Genomic DNA, 13,439 nt, shown 5'->3' with positions numbered 1-13,439 from the left:
TTGGGAACGACTCTTCCCACAGACAATATTTTTGCATCTCCGTGGCTACCTGCACAATGGAAACAGTCCACTGAACATCTATGGAGACAGTTATGTTGTTTATGGTTCTGTTCTGTAACTTGTATTAATATGAGATAAGTATGCTTTGAAATGTGATAAGCAAATCATTGCATACATGTTTACTTGCAAAACCCAATATAAATACTTTAAAATAAAACCTTCTCAAGACAAACCAGAGGATGGGGACTGCCCCACCAGAAAGATCCACAGAGAGTCCCGAAAAGGTCTGAGAGAATCCTCGAAGAAGAGAGCCCTCCAGCAGTTGGGAGATCGGTGAGTCATAGCAACTGAGCTGGATGCACCGGCCAGACCCACTTGAGTTGCAGTTGCTGTTGAATAGCTATCATTTGGGCTTTGCGCAAAGTCATCACAAACCCTTCCAGTCTTGCTGTGGTGGGAAAGCAGCAGAGGTTAGCTCTTCCTAGGGTCAGAAATGTAGTACATCTTTAGTTCCTGCACCTCTCAACACCAACCTGTACTTTCCATCCAGGATAATGCTATGCCTGGGGATACCCCTGACTTACTTGCCACACCTGGAACGTCCAAGGTCTTAATTCCCCAATCAAGCACAAGGCAGTCCTTCAAAGGCTAATGAAGTTTGCTCCCGATATTGTGTCCCTTCAGGAAACCCACTTGCTCCAAGGACGAACCGCGCTTGGCCGATGAGCTCTACTCTAGGCCTGTTTTGCCTCTAGTGGCACTAAAATGAGAAGGGTGGGTATCCTCATTAAGAAGGGGCTGTCGCTTAAGGTACTGGGGGTGATGCAAGATCCGTGAGGGAGGTTCCTGATTCTAAACATCAAAACGGGGTCCCAGAGGATATCCCTTGTTTCGCTATATGACCCGAACACTTGCTAAGAAGTCTTCTTCACTGCACCCACCAAAACGCTACTGGGCTCCTTGGAGGGCGATCTAATTGTAGCTTGGGATTTTAACTTTGTTATAGATCCCACCAAAGACAAAACACTAGCCCCATCAGCAGCTAGGCGCAACTTCTTGGTCCTGACAAAACTGTTGAGACCTCTCATGATAAGAGGGTTGGAGGTTCTTTGATCCTGAAGAACGGGACTATACCTTCTATTCTGCGGTGCATCGGGGCATTCCATGCTGGATATGGCATTGATCTCCAGGTGCCTTGTCCCGACGGTTACCCGGTGTGAGATCCTCCCTAGGGTCCTCTCTGATCATGCCCCGGTCCTCATCTGTCTGGTCCTCGGGGCTCTTGATGAGCCAGCATTGAAAATGATCGTGCAATTTAACGACTTCCTATTGAAGTACGCTCAGATGCAAGTGCAAATTTCTGAAGCATTCACCAACTACCTTGCAGACAACAACACGGGGCCATGGACCTACGCATAGTATGGGATGCGGCCAAAGCAGTCCTAGGTATTTTTATCAGCCGCGTGGCAGCATACACCAAAGCCCCCAAACCTAGGGTGGAAGAGTAAGAGGGGAAGTCCAACAGCGGGAAGCCTACCACAAGCAAATTAATTTGTGCAAATCCCTCAAGGAGCTACAGGTTGCGCAGAAATGATTGGAAGTCCACCTCACGGACAAGGCGGTGGAGGCATTGCTCTCGGCCCATCAGTACTAATATATAAGGGGCAATAAAGCCAACCGACTTCCGGCAGCGAAGCTGCAGAAGCACGCCCAGCATAACTTTATCCCGGCCCTACTGGACGCGGATGGTAAGAGGGATACTCAGGAGGCAGCCAAATTGGCACTCATCGAAAGCTATTTTAGAGAATTGGGGGAGAACATTCCTGGGGTGCAGGACCAAAAGGACCGGTATACTGTGCAAGCAAAGCTCCCGCAGCTTTTGTCCGAGGACAGAGAGGCACTTGAATCTGAAGTCATTGAGCAAGAGGTCCTGGGAGGCTTATGGAGCCTTCCTGCGGACCAGACAGCTGCTCGGCACAATTTTACAAAGCCTTTGCGCCTATGGTGGTTCCAATGCAGATTAAACTGTTCAGTTTTTTGAGGTTGGGGCTGTTTCGGATACCATGGAATATACCACCCTGCTTATTTTGAAACCGAGGAAGGATGGGGTGGTTCGCTTGGCGTACAGACCAATAGCCCTTATGAATGTTGATGCCAAAATGTACGGCAAGATCCTGGCCTGCAGGCTGACCGAAGTTCTCCCCATGCTGATTGCCCAGGGCCAAACTGGTTTTTATAGTCGGGCGAGGGGCACACGATAATATCCGTAGACTAATAGCAGCCAAAAGGGAAATGCCAGAGCATTTTGTACTCCTCTGCCTGGATGCCCGCAAAGCGTTCAATAGCATGGACTGGGTGTACATGGAAGGGGCACTGCAATTTTGGCCCACATTTAAGCTGAAACAGGTCCGAGGCAGGGCTGTCCACTCTCACCTCTTATCTTCGCTCTGGCGATGGAGCCATTGGCTCAACACGTCCGGTGCAGCCCGCCGATCCTGTAGTGACCCTCCGAGGAGACATGCACAAGCTGGCACTCTATGCTAAAGATGTACTGTGCTTCCTCTCTGATCCCATGGGATCCATGCCCGAATTAGCAAAGGCCCTTGATTTATTCGGTAAGGTATGCGGCTTTAGAATCAACAAAGACAAATCCCTGGGCCCGAATAGTTTGGAATCCTGGGAAACTCTGCATGGGCATCTACTGAGTTGCCGATTTTACCTCACTGGTAGGTGCCAATCTCCCGCACCTGATAAAGGACACCCGAGACCAATTGGCACGTTGGGCCCACCAAGACATCTCGTGGCTGGGCCGGATCCTAGCAGTAAAGATGACCCTACTCCCAAAGTATTTATGTGTATTTCAGGGGCTGCTTCTAAAAGTGTGGGTGAGGGATCAACGGGGGGCTCCAAAGAGACATTGTTAAATTAATTTGGTGGGGCAAGCACCCGAGGGTCCCGAAGAGAGTTTTATTAAAAGCCCTGTATGCAGGGGGCTCAGCATTTCTGTCCATGAGGAATTACCTTCTGGCAGCGCAAATAGCCCCAGTCCTGAACTGGGTGCCAGAGAGGTGCCCCTCCCATTGGAAGGACATAGAAAAAGCAGGTTTATCGACCCCATTCCATTACATGAGTTCCTATTCTTGTCAGTGGAGGCTACGGGACAGGTGGGTGAGATTTCACCAGCCACTGTGGTTACCCTGGGACACTGGTATAAGGTGCGCTGGCTTCTGGGAATCCCGAAAAGGATGGGCCTTCTCACACATGTTTCGAGCAACACAGACTTTTCCCCCGGGATGGTTAGGGAGCTTTTGCAGCCTGGAAAGGAGAATTCCTGCCGAGACTCTGGGATCTATTCCAAGAAAGAGAACCTAAGCCTTTGCCTATTTGAAGGCCAAATTTAATTTGCCTGAAACCGAACGATTCTGCTATATCCAATTTAGACACTGTATCACTAACACAATAATCAAGAGAATGGCTACCAGAGATCTCAAGGCCATAGAACTCTCGGCCTTGGAAGGGAGGGGCTTTGGGAAGGTCTCATCTATATAAGCTGCTGGGAAACCTGGAGGGTGGGGGAATAAACTCCCTTATATGATGAAGTAAAAGCAAGAATTGGGTGGGAAATTTCAGAGGACTCTTGGGGGCAAACACATGCTAGTTCGAGGTGCACGCAGACAAAATGGGGGCAAGACAACTCTGTTATAGGTGGGACCTCACTCCGGCGAGACTCCATTAAGTATCTCCGGAGCTGTCGGACCAGTGTTGGCACGGATGTGGAGAGGTGGGCAATATGCTACACATGTGGTGGTCCTGCCCCACTATGGCTATATTCTGGAAGGAGGTCCTAGTGCAAATTAAAGATACAACTGGGGACCAACTTCCCTTTTACACCCTAGTGGTCTTACTTGGAGATGCACCAAAGGACGGCTCCTACCCACTCACAGGTCCCCGGGCCTCCCTGATCATTCTCCTGGCAGCAAAGATCTGGGTTCTTTTGCACAAGCCATCATAAGCTTCCCAGTACACCCTCCTGCTAGGAAACGTTTTCACTGTTTAAATTCTTTTGACCAACACCTCTGGCGTCCTTTGCCAGGTGTCATCGCACTTTACTCTTGCATACAGTTTTCCATTTCTCAACCATTAATGTCTCTCAGTAATACTTAACAATGCTTGTTTGCCTCTTAACAATGTTCATTACAACCATTCATTCCTTTCAGTAATAGCTTGGCTTTTGGCAATGCTTAGACTCTTGGCAATGCCTCTTAAACAGTTCCTGGTCCCTTGTTCTCTGACCTTTAATTGTTACACATTTTCTTAGCTTCTGCTGTGCTTTCGACACGCCCCAGGGTCCCTAGTCTTCTGAGAAGACGCGCCGGTTTCTAGTCATGTGTCTGTAGGCTTCGGTATGGTGCTGGAAAACCTCCTTCAGTTGTCCCTGCCTCGTGCCACATTTTCACAGCCTCGGGTTCCTCTCTAAAGGACTTCGATTCGCCCTGCTGCCTCTCAGCACTGTCCTTGCGATCCTGCAGCTGCGAATGCCCAGGGAGCTTCTCTCTGCTGCCGGGCTCTCTGTAGCATTCCACAAAACCGGTTCCACTTCTCCCGGCCTGCTCGAGAGTCTCGACCTGGCTTCTCCCCGGTTCCTGCCCCTCTGCTGCTGCAGCCTCAACAGGTCTCCTCTTCTCATCCTGCTGTGTTCCCACAGGGAAACCGAAGTCCCCCTCTTGCCATCGCATTCCCGATTTAAAGTTCCCGGCATCAATTAAGACTTCAGAAAAACTAGACCACTCCTTGTCAAACCAACAGTCTTTCTTCAGTGTTTGATGCCTCTTCCTCGTCCCAGTACCAAAGTGATGCTCCCGAGTGTAAGAATCATTAACGAGAGGATGTATGGCTCTGGTGTGTCTCTTCCTCATCCCAGTACCTGACTGATGTGTATAGGGACATTTTCTATGGTTAAGATAGGGAAGGGACTGGTAGTAAACTACAAAGGCCTGGGAAATTAGGCTCACCCAAGGGAGCCTCATCCCCACTCCCCAAGTCTCCTCCACCCAGGTGATCCTCCCTTGCATATCCACCCCCAGGTTCAGGATCTGATAGCAATGGCCTTTCCCTGGCCACAGGGGAGGAGGATAGATATGGGAAAGAAGTGAGGACGCCCTCAGGTTCCTCACAATATGTTCAATGAGGAAACAAAAAAACGAAACGAAATGTTTGAGGAAACAAACTGCAATGCAATGGCACAAAATGTATGTAAGATGTTAAGCAAATGCTGATTATTCCAAACGCTATCTTTCTGTCTAAGTATTTTACTGAGGGTGGCTGTTTTGAAGAGCTTGAATAAACCTTCTAAAATATGTCCTCAACCATGTAAACTAGCTGCTCTGACTTGTGTCCGTACTCTTGTAAATATTAGTTATAACACATGTGCATGATTTAACAAGACGAAAAAGAGAGGTTTTAAATATCACTCACTCTTATGTAGTGCTAATCTCTCCCGCAGCATTGTCCGCAGCAATATTTCCCCTAGTTTTTCATCTTCCTCTTCGCAGGCTTCCTTGAGTTCATGGAGGGTCCCGTAGACGTCAGCAGCCTCCCGTGGAGTTATATAATCTAGGCTAGTTGCACAGGCAATGTAATGTTGCTTCCAGGCACTGTATTCATTGTCCGAAGGGGCATAAGGTAAGAACCATCCAAATTTTGTGCATTTGGGAATCCACAGGCAATCCTTTAAACAGCATAAAGGAGAAAGATCAATTCATGCAGTTAATTATAGAACTTTATACCAAAATAGCATAAACAACATGGACAATCTTAAAACAATGTTCATGCAATTCTACCAACTGTGAGAAACCTGAGGGCGTTCTTACAAGTAGTCCCCAAAGATCCGTTGCTCAGGTGGCCAAGGGAGGGCCATCGCTCTTGGATCCCAACCCTGGGGGCGGATTTGCTAGGGGGCGTCACCTGGGCAAGGGGTCCTTGGGGCCTGCGGGGAGATCACCTGAAGGCGAGACATGGTATTTCCCCCGTTACTTGCCCTAATCCATCCTACCTACCCTCTTTGTTCATGGGATATTGTCACCCAAGTCCCATCCTGCCCCTTAACCTTCCTTCACCAAAAGGGAAGAAACAATCTTGTGTACTTCTAGAGAGACCAAGCTCTTTTTCAACTCTTAACATTAACTTTATCTCTCCTTCCTCAAAACCCAGATGATTTACTGGGACCCCACCTTTTTCCTCCCAGATATCCCCTCCAGTAAACAAGGGGATTTAGTATCACTCCCTCGCCTTAATGTGCCTCAACAAGTCGCCACACCTGGCACTGAAAAGAGGAGGAGACAAGTTCAGGTTCCCTCAGTCTATCCGGGATATTCCCAATCACACCCGATCTCCCCCTCACCATTTCCAATAAGTACTGGGAACAAGTAGAGGTGGTCGGGAGCAATGAGGATTACCTATAGAAACAACATAGGGATACAATGCGAGGCTTACCATCTAACACCTTTGAATTGTCCCACAAATAGAGTCAGGCAAGGTCAGGCCTCCCCCCCTACAAACTGTGCACAACCGACTCCAATTGACTTACCTGCAGTATAAAAAGGGCGGTTCTGCCAGAATCATTGAGCGAGTTGGGGTTGCTGGATGGAATCAGGAGGTCAAGGAGCAGAAGGCTGCAAGAAGAGGAGACCAGAAGGACCGGTGGAGTGTGGGATGCCGAGGGGAGGGGGGAGTGTGGGGTGTGGGGGGGTGTGTGTGTGAGAGAGAGAGAGAGAGAGAGAGAGAGAGAGAGAGAGAGAGAGAGAGAGAGAGAGAGAGAGAGAGAGAGAGAGGCGTGGCGAGGGAGCCGTGTCTCAAGGGAGCCAGCGCGGGACAGAAGGCAGTCTATCAGCCTTGTTTACGCCAGTGCTCGTTCCCCTGGGACGTGTGCGGCTCCCAGTGGTGTCTGACAGGTAGGTGGTGAGACCCAGGCATCGACCCAAACCCATTTGACCTGCTCGCTGGTGCAGCACTACTGTTGGCGAGTTTCACAAGGCAGAGAGAAACTCAGTAGCGTGCGGGTGGCTGGAGCGGGAGCAGGAGCATTGTGGAAAGAAGAGCCCGGTGAGCGAAAGCGGGAAGCGAAGGCTGGAAAGCGGTGAAAGAAAGAAAAGCGAAGCAAGCAAAAGCTGGAAAGCACTGAAAAAAAGTAAAGCGAAGCAAGAGAAAGCTGGAAAGCGGTGAAAGAAAGCAAAGCAGACTGACAGAAAAGGTGCACTAGAGGCACGGAAATAATGAAAGACAGTAAAGTGTGCAGGCGGCGCAGAAACAGTAAAGAGAGGCTGCGAGAGATCGAAAGTAAGGAGAGGGGTGCAAGCAACCCAAAACCGAGAGATACAGCAACGAGACAGTGAGAAGGAAAAGCGACAGCCAAGAGAGGGTGAAGGCAACCCGAAAGTGAGAAAGACGGTGCAAGCCACCCAAAAGAAATACAGACAGTGAAAGAGGCACATTAAAGGGAAAATGAAGGTGCAAGAGAGCACAATGCAAAGCAAAGAGAAGTGTGCAAGATGCACAGAAAGGTGGAAAGGTGCAAGTGTGCACAACAGGAAAAGAAGGTGTGCCGGAAGCACAGTAAAGTGAAAAAGGACCGAGTGAAAGAGGCACAGAAGAGGAAAAGGTGCCAAAGAATAAGGAGAGGGGCTAGAGGTCAGAGTGGTCCCGCCTGGGAGGAGCAAAGAGCCCGTCGTTATCGAAAGTCTGATACTACCCTGTGAAAGTACAGTACAGTCAAAAGGTACATCCTAAGAAAAGGAACTTTTTGTTTCTTTGAGATCAGAAGGGCCTAGGCTTGGGGAAGGGAACCCTAAGAGGCCTACAAGAGACATTGGTGAACTTTGAAAAGAGGGGCCTAAGGTTTATGTTTGGAATTGGAAGGATCGAAGCTTGGGAAAGGGAACCTCAAGAGACCCAGAGACATTGTGGGAAGGGAATGGTGGTGGAACACTCATTGTGAAGCATTTAGTTGTTACTCTCTTGCAGAGCATGCGAGTGCCACACGCATGCACCCACCTCTCAGACAGACAGACAGACACACAAACACAAACACCCCCCCCCCAATCTGTCCTTTCCCATCAAGCAACATAAGGTAAAAAGGTTTTGAGGCTGAAAAGAAAAGAGTGTGAAAGACACAAAAGTGAAAAGCTTAAAGTGTATAAAGAAGCACTGAGAAAGCTGAAAGAAAAGGAAAGGTGCAAATGAGCACCAGGAGGACAGAAAGGTGTGTAAAAATGGTGCAAGTAACCTGCAACGAAAAGGATGGTGCAAGTGACCACGGAAAGCACAAGAGAAACATGCAAGAGGCACAGGAAGGAAAAGAACGTGCCGGGGACAGCAAAGATGAAAGCAAGCGAGAGGCAGTGCGTGCAAGTGTGCACGAGAAAGGAGGGTGCAAGTGTGCACAAGAAAGAAAGCAAAAGACACAAAGGAGAATAAGCAGGGGTGCAGGAAGCACCAGAAGGTAAAAGGCTTGAGAAGGAAGAGCAAGGAATAAAGAGTGGGGTTACAGATCGGCGTGGTCATGCCTAGGAAGAGCAAAGAACCAGGCGGTTTTCAGAGTCTCTGATTGTGTCCCACAAGTAAAGCGTGTGAAAGAACTGTGTTTAAAAGGAAAAGTACATCCTAACAAGTTGAACTTGCATTTAAAACCAAAAAGGGGCCTAAGCTTGGGGAAGGGAACCCTGAGAGGCCTAGCTAACAAAGCAAAGTGCATCCTGACAAAACTGAATTTGTGTTGGAAATTGAAAGGGCCTTAGCTTGGGGAAGGGAGCCAGGAGAGGCCCAACCAAGCTGGAGATTTATTGTTTTGCAGTAACCATGCAGGCTCTCACACCTGTGGTTTCCTTACGGCCTGCCTGCTCCTGGCCTCCACAGGTCCTTTGGATCATCTGCCGGCGTCCTGGTTTCTCTGCATGACCCACCATGGCTGCCTCCTCACAAACTGGACTCCATGCTGGACACTCCCACACAGGCCTCCTTGCTGGTCTGAGTGTTGCTAGTTTCCTCCTTTCCTATACACCTGCAACCACTTGACAGGTTGCAGGTGTGTTTCCAATTAGAATTGCATGATTAAAATTAGATGGACATGTCTGACCTTTGTAGTACTCTGCAGGCATCTTCGTCGTCTCAGTACTAAAGTGGTGAATTGATTCAATGGTGTTCACTACTCCTAATCACCTCTTCCTCATCCCAGTATTGTAGTAGGTTGAATGAGGAAAATTGAGGGGAAATGCTGTACAACAGCCCATAAAGGTCAGGGGAGAGTTAGGTTGGTTCTCACAGGGAAAAATCGGATACCATGTATTGCCTATCTCACCCTTAAATCTTCTCTTCTTTGCCCTCTTCCTGGTACTTCTAGATTGGTAATATCTCCTGGTGTTGTATTGGACAGAGGTAGCAATACCCCATAACTGCGTCTGGGATAGAGGATTCCTCCTGAAATGGAAACGCAGAATACTGCATCTCACCTAATGACATCTCATCCCCAATCACAACAGACCCTCTACCCAGGTGATCCTCCCTCTATTATCCACCCCCCAGGGTCAGCATCCAAAAGCGATGGCTGTTCCCTGGCCACCTGAGAAGAGGACCCAATTCGAGTAGATGTGAGGACGCCTTCAGGTTTCTCACACTACCACTTATACTAACTAAGTCCGTTCTCCTGTGATTGCTTTTCGGCAATTTAAATTCATTATCGGATATTCAAATAGCTTGTTGCTATTTCTTGCTGCAGTTCATTCAGTTCTCTTAGGGGACCTTTCCACGTCTCTCTCTTTATTTCTCCTTGGCTTCTCAAGTTACTCTTTCTGGGTGTAATAGCACCAGTATTTCCTGTTCTTCTATGTATTTCCTTTTCTTCTATTCCTTTCAAAGATATCTGACAATTCGTCTCCAGCTAAAACCAGTTTCCCCCAGTGGTGTTCTTTATCTCTTATAGCTTTTTACACTCTCTTGTACTCATCTTCTCACTGGGATCTGTGTGATGTATCCAGTGAGCAGTTTCCTTACTTTTATTATCCTTTTCTTCACTGCGATGAGTAGGCTGAGTTCCTATGTGTTCACCACTCTTCTTAGGTTTTACCCATTCACTGGGACAAGTACGCTGTCTCCACTCATTATATCCGTATCTTATTCTAAGACGGCTATGATGCAGCCCCTCGTTATCTGTGCCTCATTCCGTGGGTCTCTTACTCTCCCAGTTACCTGGGGTGTAATAGGTCTGCATCAATGGGTCAGCACTCCCCTTCTTTGTTTCTCTGTGGCTTGTCAGGGTGGCTCTCATGCTTGTTCCTTCTCTTTCCTTTGACACGATTGCGGGTCTTCCCCTCGGTGTGGTTTCCGCATCGGAAAGGGAGATTGACTTGTTCTCTTTTCCCACGAGCACTTTTCAACTTCATTCAGGCAGGCTCTGTCAGTGGTTCAAGGCAGCCTGGGAACTTCCCAGCCACTGCTTCCCTGGAGCCTTTCCTGAGAGTCTCTCTTGTATCCGTTCTCAGGCTTGCAGACTTTCACTGGTCTGCGGCTTACACCGGGCAACTCGGGCAGTTACTCCCCCCCGCTGTTCACCTGCGTGGTATGCAGTTTTTCCTCCGGGTTCCCAGTTTCTCCTGACAAGCTGATATGAATTTCTCACGTCTCTATCTTTCCTTGTGTGGCTCCTCCCCTTTTTATGTTGATGCTCTGGGGCTTCGCCAATTTCTCATCATAGTTCTTTTTCTGTGTCAGTGATATGATCGTTATATCTCCTTTGAGTTTCTTCGCCCCAGTACTTACCGGCTAATTTCAATATTTTGTTTTGTTTTATTGCGTTTTCTTAACCGCTTGGTGTTAAGTATAGGGTATTTATAATTGGAAATGTTAACAGAAATCAGAGCCCATCTGTCAGTGACCTAGCCCAGTAGCCTTTGTGACTTGACAAAAGCGTTGAGTGAGTACAAAATCTTTATTCACACAAGCTCTCCAATCTGGGGACTTCTTTCCAAAGGATCACAAAACTGGAAGAGGCTCATTAAGTGCTTGTGTGCAAGCATTGTGATAAATCCTGCAGATTCTCAAGTGCAGAGGCTGCGCAGCAGGAAGCGTGAAGGAAGATGGCTGTCCCCCATGTGAACTGAGTTGCAGAGACTGCGCAGCAGGAAACGTGAATGAGAGCATGGCTGGAGCCTGGTGTGCACCCAAGGGTCTCAGGCGCAAGACAGGCTCCATACTCAGCTGACGGGGACTAAGGCAACTTCAACAAGGAAGTGTGTCTGTTCGAAGCGAGCCAAAGCAGTGCAAGTCCTGCAGTACGCAAAGGGATTGAAGACAAAAGCCATTGAGTGTTAGCAAGCGTTCTAATCAGTTGCACGAACAAAGGCAGGCAACAGTAGCAAAAGAGAATCACTTGTGTGTGAGTGAAAGCGCTGTTAACCTGACCGTTGATTGTCAGACAATGAATGCAACAAAGTAGCACTCGCGTATGAGTGAAATTACCTGAATGGCACTAATTGAATATTAAACTGAAGACAACAGATGAAATACTAATTGCATATACCTAAAAGTGATTCTGAAATGAAGGCCAACTGAAGAGTAATTTGTAAAGCAGTAGAAAACATTGTGCACTGAATCTAAGTGACTGAATTTTAATAATTGTGAGTTCCAGGGAACAAGCATTGCCCACAACCAAGTGTGGTACAAGCATTGCCCAAAGCCAAGAGTGGTACAAGCATTGTCCAAAGCCTAAGAGTTGTACAAGTATTGTCTAGAGCCAAAAGAGACAACAAGGTATGCCACTAAGTGTATGGGGCCCAACAGGAAGAGATGGGATGAATGCAATGTCTTGAAGGTGTGAAGCTTGTTAATGGTTTATTTTATTTATATAGCGCACCTAGCCCTCTGGCATATGGGCACATTTCTTAGTTACATTTTATACAGGTTCATTAATTACAGTTTCAAGAGCACATTACTTATAGATATACGAGATACAGGACGCACCATTTACAGATACATATGAAATTTAGTTGCAGATAGATTATTACAGACAGACGGAGCAGGCAGATGTAGAATTAGATGAGTGAACAATTCTGTGTTTATTGCGAGAGGAGCCACGTTTTGGAGTTTATTCTGAATAGGTGGTAGGAGGGTTCTGTTCTGAGGGTGGGAAGTAGGGTGTTCCACGGTTTAGCAGCTAACACTGGGAAGCTGCTGCCTCCAGCTTTTTGGAGCTTAAATCTAGGGATATTTAAGCAATTGGCTTGGGCAGATCTTGTGGGACGTGCTGTAGTGTTGCGGATGAAATTATCAACCAGATAGCTGGGCACCCGGTTGGCGAGGCAATTATGTGTAATTGATCGAGTTTTGTACTCTATCCTTTGGTTAACAGAGAGCCATTGTGTGTTCCGTCTTATATTCGAGATATGTTGACACCTAGGAGTTCTGCTGATCTGAAGGCGTTGTTTTGGATTACTTGCAACTTGTTTAAGTTGCGTTGACTCGTGCCTAGGTAGAGTGCATTGCAAAAGTCAATTTTAGAGAGAACTAGGGCTCTGGCTATGGTTGTGCAGTTAGATGCGGAAAGAAATGGTCTGGATTCGTTGATTAACTTGGAAGTATAAATTGGAGGAGGCTATAGCGTTGATTTGTCTAGTCATAGTGAGTGAAGAGTCTAGGTAGATACTAAGCGTTTGGACGTCCTTGGATACCGATATGTTATTACTGTCGATGTTGAAAGATGAGTAGCATCCGTCAAGTTTGTTAAGTCTAGGTTGGGAACCTAACAGAAATAACTCTGTCTTGTTGTCGTTGAGGCATAGCCCATGTTTAGCCATCCAGGCTTGTATGATGAGGTAGATGTCGTTAAGGGCTCTGGCGTCTTTATTGTAGTCCCCAGTGATGGGGATGAGTATTTGGGTGTCACCTGCGTAGTTCGTGTAGATGACACCCAAATGGTCCAGGTTGTCGAACAAGTTTTGTAAACACGTTGTATGGTGTGGGTGAGGGACGCCGCAAGTGACAGGAGCTGGAGCTGCTGTGGCCAAAAGTGCAAAGACCCTCATGGATCTGTTATTTAGAAACGACTGAATCCAGGCATTTGCTTTATCGGAGAAGTGGGCTGCTGCTAATAGGTGGTTGCAAAGGACCTTGTGGTCAACCAAATCAAATGCAGCCGAGAGGTCCAATAGTAGTAGGAGGGCGAGTTTGCCATTGTCCTTCAAGTTGTCCATATGAGTCTTGTGGTCAATTAGAGTGGTTTCCATACCGTGTGATAGTTGGAAACTTGATTGTCTAAAGCCCAAGAGTTTGTGATTTTCAAGGTGGTTCTGGATCTGCAGGTAGGCTGCTCTATCCAAGATGTTTAAGAGAAATGGCACTGTTGTAATAGGCCTGTAGTTAGTCAGGATGCTTGGGTCTAGTGTCTTTTTTTT

At 47.6% G+C, this 13,439-nt stretch overlaps 1 protein-coding gene across 1 annotated transcript in view; it reads right to left on the bottom strand.

The window, feature by feature from the left end:
- ECT2L (epithelial cell transforming 2 like) overlaps nucleotides 1–13,439 on the bottom strand; it is a 2,055,529-nt gene that overhangs the window by 1,652,061 nt on the left and 390,029 nt on the right. Inside the window, exon 5 of the mRNA XM_069608104.1 lies at nucleotides 5,476–5,728. Coding sequence (XP_069464205.1) covers nucleotides 5,476–5,728 — 253 coding nt within the window. The remainder of the gene's footprint in view (nucleotides 1–5,475; nucleotides 5,729–13,439) is intronic.

The sequence above is a fragment of the Ambystoma mexicanum genome, chromosome 4q (assembly GCF_040938575.1).
Source record: "Ambystoma mexicanum isolate Mex_15411 chromosome 4q, UKY_AmexF1_1, whole genome shotgun sequence".
Taxonomy (NCBI): Eukaryota; Metazoa; Chordata; class Amphibia; order Caudata; family Ambystomatidae; genus Ambystoma; species Ambystoma mexicanum.
The sequence above is the reverse complement of the archived record's forward strand: the minus strand, read 5'-3'. Positions and strand labels throughout refer to the sequence as shown.